At 41.0% G+C, this 15,080-nt stretch overlaps 1 protein-coding gene across 1 annotated transcript; it reads right to left on the bottom strand.

The window, feature by feature from the left end:
* Positions 1-1,110: 1,110 nt before the first annotated feature.
* NSMCE4A (NSE4 homolog A, SMC5-SMC6 complex component) lies at positions 1,111-13,936 on the bottom strand. Its single transcript, XM_015425401.1, has 11 exons — positions 13,790-13,936; positions 11,997-12,077; positions 10,884-11,014; positions 9,277-9,428; positions 5,857-5,956; positions 4,720-4,810; positions 3,965-4,059; positions 3,073-3,121; positions 2,830-2,918; positions 1,530-1,614; positions 1,111-1,414 (listed from the first exon to the last, which is right to left on the bottom strand). Exons 1-10 carry the CDS (start codon positions 13,866-13,868, stop codon positions 1,549-1,551), a joined length of 933 nt encoding a protein of 310 aa, XP_015280887.1. The 5' UTR covers positions 13,869-13,936; the 3' UTR covers positions 1,111-1,414; positions 1,530-1,548.
* Positions 13,937-15,080: the final 1,144 nt, after the last annotated feature.

The raw sequence follows: 15,080 nt of genomic DNA, 5'->3' as shown, positions 1-15,080 counted from the left end.
AAAAAATACTGTCCAGTATACCCCGACGGTATTGTACATGATATTCAGACCATTTAGAAGAAAATCAAGGTAGGTAAAATGACCATGCACAAATCAAAATTCTATTATGTCTTAAGTGGAGTCCAAAGCCTCTTAACAAATTCACAGCCCAATGGTATCAAATCTAGCAGGCAAAAAGACTCTTCCCAATACTGTTGGGGATACACTGGACAGTATTTTTTTCTATGGACTGTTACTGCCCCTTGGAGGGCTTGTGTTTGTGGACTATTTAGGATTGTGTTTCAAGAATTATCATTCTGTGGTTTGTAAGACTTTTATGATGTGCATTACATTTTCTTGAAGTGTTGTATGTGTGTATATATTCAGTATATTTAATAGATTTCTATTGAGCATCATTACTTGTCTTTGAAAAAGAATTGGGAGAGTTTTACCTTTTCATTTCTAGATTTATACTTTCCCTTCCTAGTTAGTTTTGATCCTTTGAACTTCCACATTAAGTTCTTGAACCGAGTCTAACAATGTGTGGCGCAATTTCACAAAGCCAAAAAACTTTCATGGTCTTAAATGTGCATTGTAGCTATCCATGAATTTGTTTTTAATTAGTTTATTTAACTGTTGGAATGTTTCAAAATGATGTTTTTACCATTGTTGTTCATTGCTCAGAGCCCTGCGTATTTGGGGATTAAGCAATTTAGAAATCTAATCTATGAATAATATAAACACCTAAGAGAATGAATCTGTTCTTACCTTTGTTTTTACTGGTATTCCGCTTTGTTTTTTCATCAAGTGGAAGTACATTCACAGTAGCGGAAAACAAAGGCATGCATACATTCATGTATTTGTCCTGAAGTGCAGACAGGCTACTGAAATACTGTAATGAGAAACACTTCTTCAACTAGCTGTTTTGATCTTTCGATAAGGGAAAACATTTGAGTTTTTAACTAAAGCTGTGCACTTTCTCCCCTCTTGTCTCACACTTGGCAGACTTCAGTCTTGTAGAGTTCAAGCATAAAAACAGACTTTAGATTCACCCCAAAGATATAAGTATTCTCCCACTAATTTCAAAGTTGCTTTCATTAACAAAAAATGTAACAGAGCTCTCCAAAATGGAGAAGATATATAATGGGAGGAAACACCATAAATATAAGACTCATATACAATAATATAAATATAACTTTAATTTCTAACAAATTGTTATAGTACATAAGCAGTAATCAAGCCACAAACAGAGAACTATCAATATGTCATACCAAAGAGAACATCACATCTCATTTAAAAAATCTGGTGGAAAAAACACCAACATGTTCCCTGTTTGAGCAAGTACTGTGCTTCTTGAACAAGGATTGACTTCTATGGGTAGAAAATTCAATAGGTAAGTGCCTAATACTAATCCTCTCAATGGAACATGGAATACCTGTAAAGGGAAAAAATAGATTTTGTTCTGTCTTCGGTAACATGAAGCAAGTTGAAAATCACAAAAATAACCACCCCTCAATAACTGTGTGGCTCGGTTAACATCTGAAGAGTACCTTTCAGAATTGTTCCATCTCACTTTTTTGCCGGTGTAGCTGGCATAATCATGGGTTGTGAAATTTCAAAAGTCTGCACAATATTCTGATGAGGAAAAAAAGGTTTGGCTTCAAAATGTTAACTGAATTTAAAATCCATGCCAACAACAAAGAGAATTGAGCATTTTGCCTTTCTTCCTACTTCAGCTACCCGCATTAGAACTTCAAACACAGGATCCCCACCTCCCCCAACATGCAGCTCAAATTAAGAAATTCAATATGACCCGACCACCTGTTTATCTACTCATTAAAATATTATTCAGGGTAAGGGGGAGTATAATGCAAACAGTGGAATTTATGCCAATTTTGATCAGTAAGATATGGAATTATGTTCTCTGCAAGTAACTGTTACCATTTTATCGCACAGGTTTAAAACGGAAAGGAGCAGAATCAAGAAAAAAAACAGAAACAAATCTCTGAAATTTTATTATAAGGAGGACAGGAAATTGCCCAGACCCATTTTGCAAAGACCTGTGTCATGTGTATGTCAGAATCTCCATTTAATACACTTGAGGTGCTTTAGAACCGCAATTTCAAACCAGTTTAAAAGCAGCAATAAATAAGATTCTTATAAAAACTCCAAAGTAAAATAATCATTTTTCAGATAAGTATCTGAGGCAGTAGACTGTGGTCCACAAAATTTACAATAGAATAAAAGTCAGTATAAAGTACTAAAAGATTCCCACTTATTTTTACAGCCATAGGATAAAAAATTCCTATTAGGACAGAAACGAATACACCAACATATGAAGCTGCTTTATACTCAATTAGACCATTGTCCATCAAAGTCAGTACTGTTTAGGCAGACTGCAAGTAGCTCTCCAGGATCTCAGGAAGAGATCTTTCACATCTACCACCTGTATCTTTTAGCTGGAGATGCCGGATATAGAACCTGGAACCGTCTGCATGACAAGTACATACTCTTCCACCAAGTCACAACGACCCTCCCCGTAAATACATACTTAATGGAAAAAAGATGTTCCGGGCTACAGAAAAGAGAACCAGAACAAGTTATACCAACCAACACATCAATAAAATACTTGGTGTCTAAATCACGACTGGAGATCATTCCAGTCAGAGTACCACCAATGAAAAGGCTCCGTCTTGAATATGACTTCTGAAGGCGGGAACATCTGAAACAGTCACTGATGCGTATCTTAACTGTACAATTAGTACTGCCAGAATAGTGCAGAACCTACATCACTGTCTCTTGGGAACACTTCAGTTAGTTTAAGGGAAAGGAAGACCATTCTCACTATACCTGCCATTCTTGAAAGCTCATTGACATGACTGCTTGCTTCCGTGCCTGGGTATCCTGATTGTTTTCTCCTTCCTCTGGGTATAAAGGTTCTATCAAAGCATCACATTTTAAGAAAACTTGTTACTTTTTCAGAAACAGAAAAGTTAGCACTTAAGACACATATATGCATAAGTGTCCTGTAAGTTTTATCATGTCTTATGGCAATCAAGTATTCGCTTTTCTAAAAGTAATCTTAAAATGTACCTATTATAGGAAGCCTGTCATCATCAAGCTTGATTGTTGCAAGGCCATCCTGGAATAAACACATTTCAGTTATTAAGCCAGCAAAAACTACCCAAGCATACTTAAATGATGTACAAGAATCTGAGATTTGGCAATGTTTAAATGGAATAAAACAATGTTTCTGTTTCACAGATTCTTAGGGCTTAAGATAATGAAATTTAAAATGTTGGCTGTGTAAGCAAATTTTCTTTAAACCAGGAGAATAAAACCAGACCACATTCCCTATTATTTCCAAGCTTTAATTTCAAAGTCGTCTACATGAGAGGCAAGAGGTAGAATTAGACAGCTGATTTAGGCTTATACATAGAAGATTTATGAACCAGTACTGTCTTCCTTCCTCTCCCCCCACCTCACTATAATCAATCCAAGTAAAAGTGAAACTGGATACCGTCCTACGTTTTCTTTTGGAACCCTGCTTAGAGACAGGGTTTCAAAGCATGTTTCAAAAACAGCAAGTTTAGACATTTGTTTTATTTCCTTATAACCCAACTAACTCAAAAACAATGCAGAAGAGGATGGGAGATGTTAATTAGAACAGAAGGCCCAGAAAATCCCATGGTCTGGTTTTTTATCCTGGTTTCAGTTTTAAAATCTACATCAGACCAAAATGATATATAAGGTTTATCAGCAACACAGAGGTACGGGGCTCCAAAGCTGTGACTTTATGCATAGAAACATACATATTAATTTTACTCATCAAGAGAATTAATTAATTAGGCATCCTCAAGGTTATAAAAAGCAAGTCTTGTGCTTCTTGACAACTTTGCTTCAGAGAAAGTTAAAGCTGGCAATGCAAATGAATGCATTTTGTTTTTTAAATGACAAATAACAACTGCAAACCATTCACACTTACCCTTATTAGGAAGGATACATGAAACATGTTTTCAATAGTACGAGCAAAAGAATCTGGATCAGTCACAAACTCAAGGAAGGATATTGGGACACCAGCTACAGAAATCAGAAAATGAGGTGTGAGAACATGGTGCTATTATTTAACCATCCTTTTGCTTTCTTTACCATTTTGTGACACACCTTAACTTCAAGAGACATTTCTTTCAAACTCATATTTGCTGCTTCCTATTACCTATTTAAATTTGGAGAATGGAGCCAATCTGATGCCCAGCAAGGGAGAGGGCGCCACAAGAAGAGTTGTCATTGCAATCCCAGGGTGATGATACAGTTGAGTGACAGCTTACATACAAAGATTTTGAAGGAAGACGGTTCAACATCAACAAAAACAGCTGGAGCCAACACAACCTGAGCTAGCATATCAGTAGGAAGCTTCAACAGCTTCCTCCCCCCCACTCTGTAGATACCGTGTTTCCCCGAAAAAAAGACACTGTCTTATATTTATTTTTTCTCAAGAAGACACACTAGCTCATACCACAAATGCATAGAAATCCTGCTAGGGCTTATTTTTGGGGTAGGTGTTATTTTCGGGGAAACAGGGTACTGAGAAGCAAATTGGAGTTGAACACACAACACTGCTGGATTCTGTAGCAATTTTACTTTGGAAAGGGGAGAGGAACAACTTTCCTCCCTCATTTACAAGACTGAAGTAATGCTCCAATTCAATTTTGCATTAGCAATGTTTACTCGTATACTTACGGTCTTGTCTGAAAAAGGATTGTAAGTATCCTAAGATCCTCTCTACTTCTTTTTCTGTGGCTTCCTGGTGAGATTCTTCCATCTTTTCCAGCTAAAGATACAGTTCAGTTAAGCCATCATTCACACAACTACATTATCCTGTAGGTGCACATTGCTCAGTTACATGGGCCACAATAAACCTTGATTAGAACTAAGCAGGCTGCGCTCCGATAATTCAACCTCAGACCCCCTCCCCACTCACAACATCACGATGTCTTGACCAAGCCAAGCCCAGAAGACATCCACTCCTCTCAACTCCGGCCAAGCCATTGCAGGCACCATGGAAGGCATGGCATCCAAGATGGCTTCACTGGAGGTGGAATAGGCTGTCTGGCTTCAAGCGTACGCCTCAAGGTATGTGTTGTGTATCCATGTTATACAGTTTGTATACAGTATTTTCCCCTAACAATATTCTTTCCTGATAGCAGGAAAAAACAATTTTGCAAACCATTACGATTATACAAAATAATGCAGCCAATGTTTAATGCAAGGCTTCAAGCTCTAAACAAAAAGTTTGATTCACTAAACCATCAAAACGTTCACGAAACCAGTCTCTTCTCCTTATTCCCTTACACTCCTCATAATCCTCTCCCAAAGTTTGGGTGATCTTCAGAACTAGAGCAGATGCAACACTGGAGAACTATAGCTCTATAAGCAGTCAAAAGAAATCACTCCCCTCAAGGTAACTTGCCAGGAAGCTCTCAATTCACATACAGCCCCATTATACAGCCCTATTTGAAGCATAATTTCCCCATGTTGCCTTAACAGGTTTTATGCATATATTACAAGCCATATTATATAACTGTTTGGCAAGCATGGAATAATACATGCATGTTAGAAGCATGTTATAAAGAATATACCATAAAAATCCTACATATAATAGCAATGTAGGACAGCTGACACTTACACCCTGCTCCATCAAAGCAGACCTGTGCATGAAAAGTCTTCTGAATTTGTACTGGGTCCTACACTTGCTAAAGGGAACTGTCACATACATTTATAGGTGCACTGAGATCAGAGCAATTTGACACTGCCATTCACAATAACAGTAGCAGAACACAATTCAATGCATTACCCCAGCCACCCCACCCACACTACCTGTTTAGGCATTGCCCTTCTTTCATCTGGCCCTGCTTTCTTCTGTTGCCTCTCAATCCGTGGCCTTTGAACAGGAGGATCAGCAGTGAAAGCTCCCAACCTAAACCAAGCAAAACAATGTGGCTCCCACGTGTAGCAATTCAAATTCCAAATCGTTTAAAGACCCAATGTAAAGTAACATTTATTATTCCTTCAAGGAGGCTTATGAAAAGTCCAGATACTTGAGCATAGGAGATTTAAAATGTATGAGCAAAGAAAACATTCATCTTATGTCAGGCCCATAGTCACAGGGGGGAAACAAGCGCAACAACCCACCAAACATTTTTTCATGCCCCATTGATCAGCAGTGCTCCCCTTTGTGCTTTCTGTCTGGGAAAGCAAGTGAGAAAATATCAGTCTGGTATTTTCTACTAGCAGCCAAGAGATACAACCAAGCATGAATGGGACAGCCAAAATGATAGCTATCCTTGCTCAGTCAGACCTCTGTCAAGGCCTGGCATGGGTGGCTTTAAAGAAAAAAAAGAGATTGGATTTATACCCTGCCCTTCACTACCCGAAGGAGTCTCAGAGTGGCTTACAATCCTTTTCCCTTCCCTTCCCCACAACAGACACCCTGTGAGGTAGGTGGGGCTGGGAGAGCTCTCTAGAGAACTGCCCTTGAGAGAACACCTCTGAAAGAACTTATGACTGACCCAAGGTCACACCAGCAGCTGCATTTGGGGGAGTGAGGAATCAAGCCCAGTTCTCCCAGATTAGAGTCCACGCTCCTAACCACTACACCAAACTGGCTCTCAATGATATTAGGCAAATTCAAGGAGAATAGATCCATCAACAGCTACTAGCCTTGATAGCTAAATGGAGCCTCCACGTTCAAGGGTAGTATACAACTGGTAGTTGCTGAACAGAAGCAATAGCAGAGACTATCTGACCTCTGCATGTGGGCCTTTGAGGCAACTGACTACCGTAACAAAACAGAAGCTGAAACAGATGGACCATTGGTCTGTTCAAGCAAATCTCCCATGTAGTTAGAAAGATCTTCTAGTCTAGGGTATGACAGAAATGTCACAAGCCTGCAGTTTGTAGTACTTTCTAAAATGTAGTGTAGAAGATGTTGCAGATATAATAAGTGAAGACTGAGCTTGGTAGAATAAATATTTTTTTAAAAAAAATAGAAAATACTGCATCTGATAGCCCTGACCTGGACAGCCCAGGCTAGCCTGATCCCATCAGAACTTGGAAGCCAGCAGGGTCGGCCTTGGCTAGTATCTGGAAAGGCAACCTCCAAGGAATATCAGGGTCATGACGCAGAGGCAAGCAATGGCAAAACCTACTCTGAAACGTCTCTTGCCTTAAAATCAAGTCTAGCTCACCACCTAGTGGTACATGACGCTAAAAGAGCTAGAAATTCTGGCTGCCAGGCAATCTTAGGATCTCCTGGCTATTCTATACACAATGCAATTCAATAATTAATTAATTACCACATCTGATGCCTGCTCCAACCTTGTAGAACTGTGTGTTTTCAGTGGGGGAGAAGGAAAGGTTCTTTGCATATGCTCAGAGGTACTATTTTGCTAATTCCTTTAATAATACTACGTGCTTGTACTACAAACCAGCTTGCAACTGTCCTAAACCAGACCTGCGATATAATGGACTGCCCTCCACTCTTCTCATCTGCCCACCCAATGGAAAATGCCTGGCTACAAACCTGAGTTCTATCCAGTCTCTTACATGACTGGCTGCTAAAATCAGGTTTGTACCATATTTATTCGAAAGGAAGACAACCCCTTTAAAAATCTTATAAACAAAGAAAAAATAGTGTATATTATTGTAACTTGTATGCAAATGTAAGATGACCTCTTTTTTTGGGGGGGGGTGGCATACTTGGGGGGAAAACCAGCTTTGCATTTTAGTAAATATTGTAATTAGCTATTACCTGATCACCAGGGGAGTTAAAACTGTGCCCATATATATGGGGAAAAACACATTCAGATGCTCTGTTATTTACAATTTAAGGACTGCTTGCCTAGCTCCGCTTCTTTCTCCTACAATGGCTCTCATTTTTGTTTCTATTTTTTTTTGTGAGTATTTTTGTGTATATATGTGTGCATGCCTGGAAGTCATGGTTGCCTTCTGGCGACCCCTAGTGGGGCTTGGACGTTTCAGAGAGGTGGCTTGCTATTGCCTGCCTCTGTGTCCCAGCCCTGGTAATCCTTGGCGGTCTTCCATCCAAGTACTTGCCAGGGTCGGTCCTGCTCAGCTCCTGAGCTCTGACAAGTTTGGGCTTGCTTGGGCTATGCAGGTCAGGGCCTTGTTTCTATTATTAAAGCACTACTAGGATAAGAGTGTGGCTGGAGGGCACATGACACAACAATATTAGCAAAGTCAAGTAATAGTAGTAAACCAAAATACTAGGGACGCACGAGATTCTCCTTCTACCACCCCATTCACTGTTTTCACTCCCTTCTCCCACTCATACTGGCAGATGCTACTCACGATGCTAAAGACAATCTCAAAAGGTCTCTGGCCAGCCTTCTCTGCTTTTGCAGAGAGGAGTGTGAAAGGAAAGGCAGGGAAGAACAAGAGATGGAGAACCCTATTTCCCTAGCCTTCCAGGGTGTGTCTGGCTACCACTTGTCCATGAAACTATAGCCGCCGCCACCTGTCACATCTGAGGCAGTATCTGACAGGCCTACTTCTGCCTCTCTCTGTCACCCACACATATCCCACATGCAGCCTGCCTCACTCAAGAGCTGCCCCAGTCATAACAGAATCCTTGTTCTCTTAAACAAACAAAAACAACCCCTTAATTTTAATTGGGGGAAACACAATAAGAAGGGAAGATCCAATTACTTTCAGGGGACAAATGAAGTGAACAAAGGGATTTCATACGCACAGGAAAATACAAAACACATAAAACACAACCTAAATACACTGGTTCCCTAGCTTACTGGCTTACAGGTCTTGAGCCATGTCAGCCTGACATGGGCCTATATGGCAAGGGCCCTCATCTTCCCCTTCTCACTCCAGGGAAAGCAAATGTAATCCTCATTTCAAGGTTTTATCATTTTTCTGTGATCACACCCCCTCACATGGTTGTGTTCTCTTTGCAATCCAGGTGATAGTAAACCAATCAAGTGATTCCCCTGGGGCAAAAAAAAATTTCTTTTTGTGGGGCTTTATTCCCGGCTCCTGCTAGTAAGTTTAATTAACAGAGGGAATGATGGGGACCAGGTTGGGACTCAAAACAACCCCTGGTATATTTTTAATGCTGGGGGGGGGGGTGTTCAGGGTACCTGGCCTTCTCAATAAGCTTATTTTATTTGCACTCTGGAGCCAGGTTCAGCATTAGACATTAATTGACCCAGTTGTGTGTTGGAGACATGCTATTTTGCCAGTATTTGAAAGAAGTCTCACACTTACATGAAGTGGAAAGTAGGTGCTCTTCTAAAGTACTTTTTTGCTTCTTCACCAAGTGTATGCCAAGCATTGCTAGGCAAATATCCACTGGCAAGCTGCTCATTGTCACTATCACTTTCACCTCCATCTAGACGATTTAAACCCATAAATGATAACTGTAGAGGAAATATACTGGTATCAGTTTCCATTTGTCACCATGAAATGAAATGAAGTCTACTCCTAGAAAGCAGGTGTGTGAAAGGACTATCAGGCTTACTATCGACTTCCTGAAGATGTTTTCCATACTCCACCAAACAGAGCTAAAAACAGATACAAACAAATCTAACTTAATTTTAATTCATCATTTCATGCTTCATTTCAGGAGGAACTCATGGTCAGTCCCACAAAGGTTTTGGGCATCCCAAAGTGTACCTGACATAATTTTAAACTGAATTACTTAAATTTTCAGCATAGTTCCAGCTTTCACATGCTGTTATCTTACCCTACATTCTTTAAAGCACACATATCATCCAGAATTAAGTGTCTAATAGGCACAACACATTTCTTTTCCTTTTTAGATTTTTTAGCCCAAGAATTATACGTCTCAAGGCCTCACAGTATGGTACCTATTTTATTTGGACCTCCTGGACCAGGCAGTGGTACCAGGTAACTGATGGTGTAGCACCACTGCAAAAGTTACAGGTTAGACTGCTAACCCTGCAATAGGAAGATCTGTCTGATTTACCAATATCGTTTCCATATATTGCACAAACAGTTTCTTATTCTTATACAAGTCAAGTCACTATACTGTTCCTGCATGATCACATTTGTAGTGTAGCCTAACTGATCAGCATCAGCAGTCAGATTCTACACAAGTGCAAAGTTTGAGTCCAGTGGCACCTTTAAGACCAACAAAGTTTAATTCTGGGTATAAACTTTCATATGCCCAGATCTAAACTTTGTTGGTTTTAAAGGTGCTACTGAAGTCAAACTTTGCTCTGTTGCTTCAGACTGACATGACTACCCACTTGAATCTGTGTAGAAGTGCAGTAAACAATACAAGTGCAGTAAACAATGGAATGAATGTGTTACTGGGCACAGAACTTAGGGTTCCTAAGAACCACCGCTTTTCACTTAAAATCACAAACAGCTTCTAAGTCATGTAGCTGTAAGATAAGCTTGAAAATATGATACATATACTTGGTGATCTTGTATAGTCAGCTCTCATCTGGGGCCTTAGAAACATTTCAGTGCCCTACATACTTACTGGCCTTATTCATAATTAGCCAAAGAAGACAAAACATACATTGTTTATACAGAATACGGGATTCAACTTTTCACAATTCAGAATTTTGATGTGTGTGTGTGTGTGTGGGCTTCTGGATTTTTTAAAAAGCAGACTTGTTAACACTGCTGACTTAATCTTGCAACAATAAAGTTGTTCTCTCCTTTACATTTTAAAGCTTTGGTCATGAAGGGTTTGCCCAAGGTGAACAAAAAAGGCAGAGCAAGAATTCTGCTATGCTATAGGATGCTGAAGAGGAAAAGTGTTTTGTAAAAGAAGCTCCTGTTGAAGAACTCTCAAGCACAACAATCTTATATTAACAAATAACTAATGACTGCAAACTTACTAGATCTTCAGCAAAAGCAGATGGATCAAATACAGTCATGTCTGATTGCAACTGGCTTGCTTTTTCCTTTCCCAGAGTTGATGCCAAAACTAGGAATTGCGCATCCAGAGCAGCCTCCCTGGCCCGGGACACTGTTAAGAAAGAAGAAGAATATTTTGCTACTATCAAAAGCTATTTAAAATCAAGTATTTCATTACCACCACTTCCTAGAGTGCTTGGTGCTTGTCCTGAAGCAGAGACTCCAAACATTAAATGAAATCAGAACTGTAAATTCCACTTGCTTGTGTACCCATCCAGTACAGCTTTGCCTTTTATAAGTTTCTCAGGAAATCATACTACCAGCAATTTCTGTTTTGGCTATTTTTGCGCAATGATACAAATAGAATAAATCAGACTATTTAAATACCAGTGGCAAGTTACTACAGTGTGCAAATAACCTTAATGTTAATATTAATTTTATCTTTAATGCAACTACTCTGGTTGCGTGGGTCCTTGGTGAAATTTTCTATATGTCCTCCTTGCAACATGAAATACCCAGACAATGCTAAATCTAAGTCACAGGACTGGAATAAACCACTCTGACATCTTCAGCACCCCTCTCCCATTTGTTAACAAATGATGCTTCCTCCCTAGCCAATCCAGTCCAGTGGACAATGGCCCTCAGTAAGAATGTCCCCAGAGAGAGTATATTTCATTAAATTGTAATTGATTTAGGAACTCTAAAGTGACTGAGTTGTTTTGGGCAAGCTCTGTGTGGATGTGCCCAGAACTCACACAGTGATTACAGTGCCTTACTAGCAGCTAGACCACCCCAGTTCCTGGAAGAAAGGCATACATATGTGATAAAGAGATACAAAGATTGGGGGGGGGGGCAGAGCATTTCAGGTGCATCTGTGCTTTGAGATACAGAAATAACAGGGTTACTTGAATGATATCTGTGGGGGGAATTTTGTAAGCTGTAAAAATTACTTATAACTGGACCCAGTTCAATATATTCAATAACTGTGTTCACATAGCCATGTGTGATAAAACATAACTTTTCTGTGTTTTTATTCCAAACACACTTTCAGTAAAGACAACAATAATGTGAACATCTAACCAGTTTCACATTACCTGCAACGAACAGTTTGTTGGCTTCTTCTAGACTTTCAGTCAGTTTATCATTTCTGGTACTCAGCATCATCTCACGATTCTCTACAATAAAAATATATACCTTGAAAGAAAAAGTCAACAGAGCAAGATCTAGTTCAAAAGTAGTTGATAATCATATATCACACATCTGAACTACAGATAGCTCAAATTCCAGAAATTAGGAGGGAGCGGTGGAGGGAACGATGCAATAACTACTCAGAATAATGAATTACAAATGTGATACATTGGGAAAATACCTCAATCTACAGGTAAATCATCAGAAAACATTATTTGTACTGGCTATGTGTCCACATAGATAGGGGATGCATGTAAAGCTAGAAGGCAGTTCTCAGCTAGTGTTGTTCCCTTTTAGCTACCCTCCACGGCAATAAAACTGAATGTAAGTTTTAAAAAGTTCAAATGTCACCATTCTATTTACAAACAACGCTACTGTAGCATGTAAATAAGAAAAACTAACCATCATAAACTAAAAATGGAAGGTATTAAGGAAATCTGCCCCTTAAAATGATGATTAACTAATGCTATATGGTTTTGCAGCACATTTCCTTTTGTGGTGGGTAATAGTTCACGGCCTTGTGGCAAGCTGCATGAAAAAGCAAATAGCCAGCAACTAGCATAGAGGCTGTACAGCCACATACATCCCTCAGTGCCTCCCTCTGCCCCCACAACCAACTTACCTAACTATTTTAAAGCATTAATTGTTTAAAGTTATTTTTAATATAAGCCACCTTGAGAACTATTGCTGTTGAGAAGCAGTCTTTAAACATAAACGTTTATTTTATCTGCTCATCAGATAGCAGAATGAAGAAACATTGAACCACCACCACCAAAAAAAGGATTTAAGGGCCCCGGTCACATGGGCCGGATATCGCGGGAGGGAGGCGTGGCTGTTTGCCCTGGAGCGAACTACTGCACGGCCGCCAGATCAAACGTCCTACCGATGTCCCATGGTTCAGGGGGAGGTGCTGATCATACGTCAATCCTGCAGCATGGCAAAGAAGCGGCGCAGGGCGGGGGTTGTTGTTGTTGTTTTTAACCGAAGTGTGTACATGCGCTGTTGGGTGCTTGTGCGCATCCCGTGGAGACTTGGGGGGGAAAACACGTTCTCTCCACAGGCGCCGGATGCCACGAGCTACCACCGGAAAAGTGATCAGACGCCCGCCCTTGCCCCGTGGTTTCCGGAAACTAGTACTTCAGAGGTACTAGTTTTTACGGCGCATCTTTGGCGGGAAGCCTCGGGTTAGCCACGGGAGCTCTACGCTTCAGATGTTGTGGTGTGATCGCCCGTCCGCCTATCTTCCGTCTCTGTAGCGTGGCTAATGCTCCGTGTGACTGCAGCCTCCTTGGCTTTTGGATTTCTTCACTGTATTTCTGTACTCGGAGAGACTGTACTTGGAGAGACCACAAAAAAACAGCAAGCTGAACTTTCTAAATACCCCGTTCCATGGAACAAATGCATCAGTACCTCCGCATTTCATTTCTGATGCCCGTGATTCTGAATTCAGACATGTGACACGAACAACAAGAAGAAAGAAATGCAGGAAGGTTAATTATCTTTGAGAGGGGGGAAAACCCTTCTCTGAATAACGAGTCTTTTGACTTCGGCTTGTGTGCAAGAAACAGGGACAGACTCCCGAAGCTCAGCATCTCCGAAGAAGCCTCCCGTTACCTTCCTTCTCAAAGCGTTTAACTTTCACTCTCCGCGTCCCACCTAAGCGCCATTCCCTCCTCCCGCGTTCCAGGAAGGCACTCACGCTGAACATCCGCGATCAGCTCCCGGTACTGCTGCCGGAGCAGCCGCCGGGTGGTCTCGTCTCCGCTGGCCTCGTCCATAGTCCCGCTATGAAACTTCTCCTAAGCTTCTCTTCCTTCCCGCGCCGGCGAACCACACAGGCAGGGGCGGAATCTGCCGACAATATGAAACCAACAGCAACACCTCTCGCGAGTGTTGAGGGGAATAAGGACGGCTCCACGGCAGGCCCAAATTCGAACGCGAAGTTGTTGGACGGTGGCGTCAGTAGTTTTTTTTCTCCCCCCTCCCGGAAAGAAGAAAGACCTTAGCATCTCTTTCTTGTACCTGGGATGCTGTTTTCTGAAATGAAACGGGGTGGGTTTGCGGGCAGGTTTTTTCTTTTTTAAATCTCCGACAGTGTTTGGTCTAGAAATATAATAGGTGAAGGTATTTTTGTGGGGTGGGAAAAAACAACAACACGCACAAAGCAAGCGAAACTGAAGTGCTTGCAGGGATCGTTTTTAAAACTGCGTACAATATTTCCTTCAGTTTTCTCTGCTTGCATTTCAAAGCACAGTTTGACTAGTCTGTGGCATTCTTAACCACAGTAAACAGTAATACAAGTACTAGATCAATACACAATATAGACTACATGGAGCAGAGCGCTGCACAAGAATATAACATAATACACCTCTTTAGAAGATTAACAAGAAAGCAGTTAGTCCAACTCTGCTTCTCAGCCCCTGTTATCAGCCAGAGCACTGAAGTACTTTCTACTACTTAACAGTAAACACTGTTTACATATCTAATTCCCAAGAGTGCCCACTATCTGTGGATAACCAAATCCACAGATAGGAGGCACACCCCAAACAGGTGTTTCTATAAACTTGAGTGACCCCTCTAGATTTCCAGAAAAATCTCAAAAGTTAAAAAAAAACACGTAGGGGCCCCCCTTAAATTCCCTCCAAAATAGAAAGCATTGACTGCATGTGTAGGCAATGCACTTACTGAGGAGCAGCTGGAGAGGGGCCCAGTGGTTGGGGGGGGGCAACTGAGCTTCAGAGCTGCTGGTGGGGGGGAAGGGGAAGCCTCAGCTGGCCTGCCTGGAGCAGCTCCCCATGAGCCACTGAGAGCAGAGGGGGAAGAAGAAAGCTTTGGTGGGCCAACATGAAGCAGCTCTGAGCTGCTGAGAATGGCAGTAAGAGGGAGGAGACAGGCCCAAAGAGTGATTAACACATGGAATTCACTGCCACAGGAAGTAGTGGCGGCTACAAGCATGGATGGCTTCAAAAGGGAATTAGATAAGCATATGG

The sequence above is a fragment of the Gekko japonicus genome, unplaced genomic scaffold (assembly GCF_001447785.1).
Source record: "Gekko japonicus isolate JY-2015 unplaced genomic scaffold, Gekko_japonicus_V1.1 scaffold183, whole genome shotgun sequence".
NCBI lineage: Eukaryota > Metazoa > Chordata > Lepidosauria > Squamata > Gekkonidae > Gekko > Gekko japonicus.
The sequence above is the reverse complement of the archived record's forward strand: the minus strand, read 5'-3'. Positions and strand labels throughout refer to the sequence as shown.

Coding starts and splice junctions, on each gene's coding strand:
- NSMCE4A (XM_015425401.1), bottom strand. CDS start 13,868: ATGGACGAGGCCAGCGGAGACGAGACCACCCGGCGGCTGCTCCGGCAG. Junction 9,429..10,883: donor CTGCTTTTGCTGAAGATCTA/GTAAGTTTGCAG, acceptor TTTCCTCTACAG/TTATCATTTATGGGTTTAAA. Junction 5,957..9,276: donor GCACCTACTTTCCACTTCAT/GTAAGTGTGAGA, acceptor TGCTTGGTTTAG/GTTGGGAGCTTTCACTGCTG.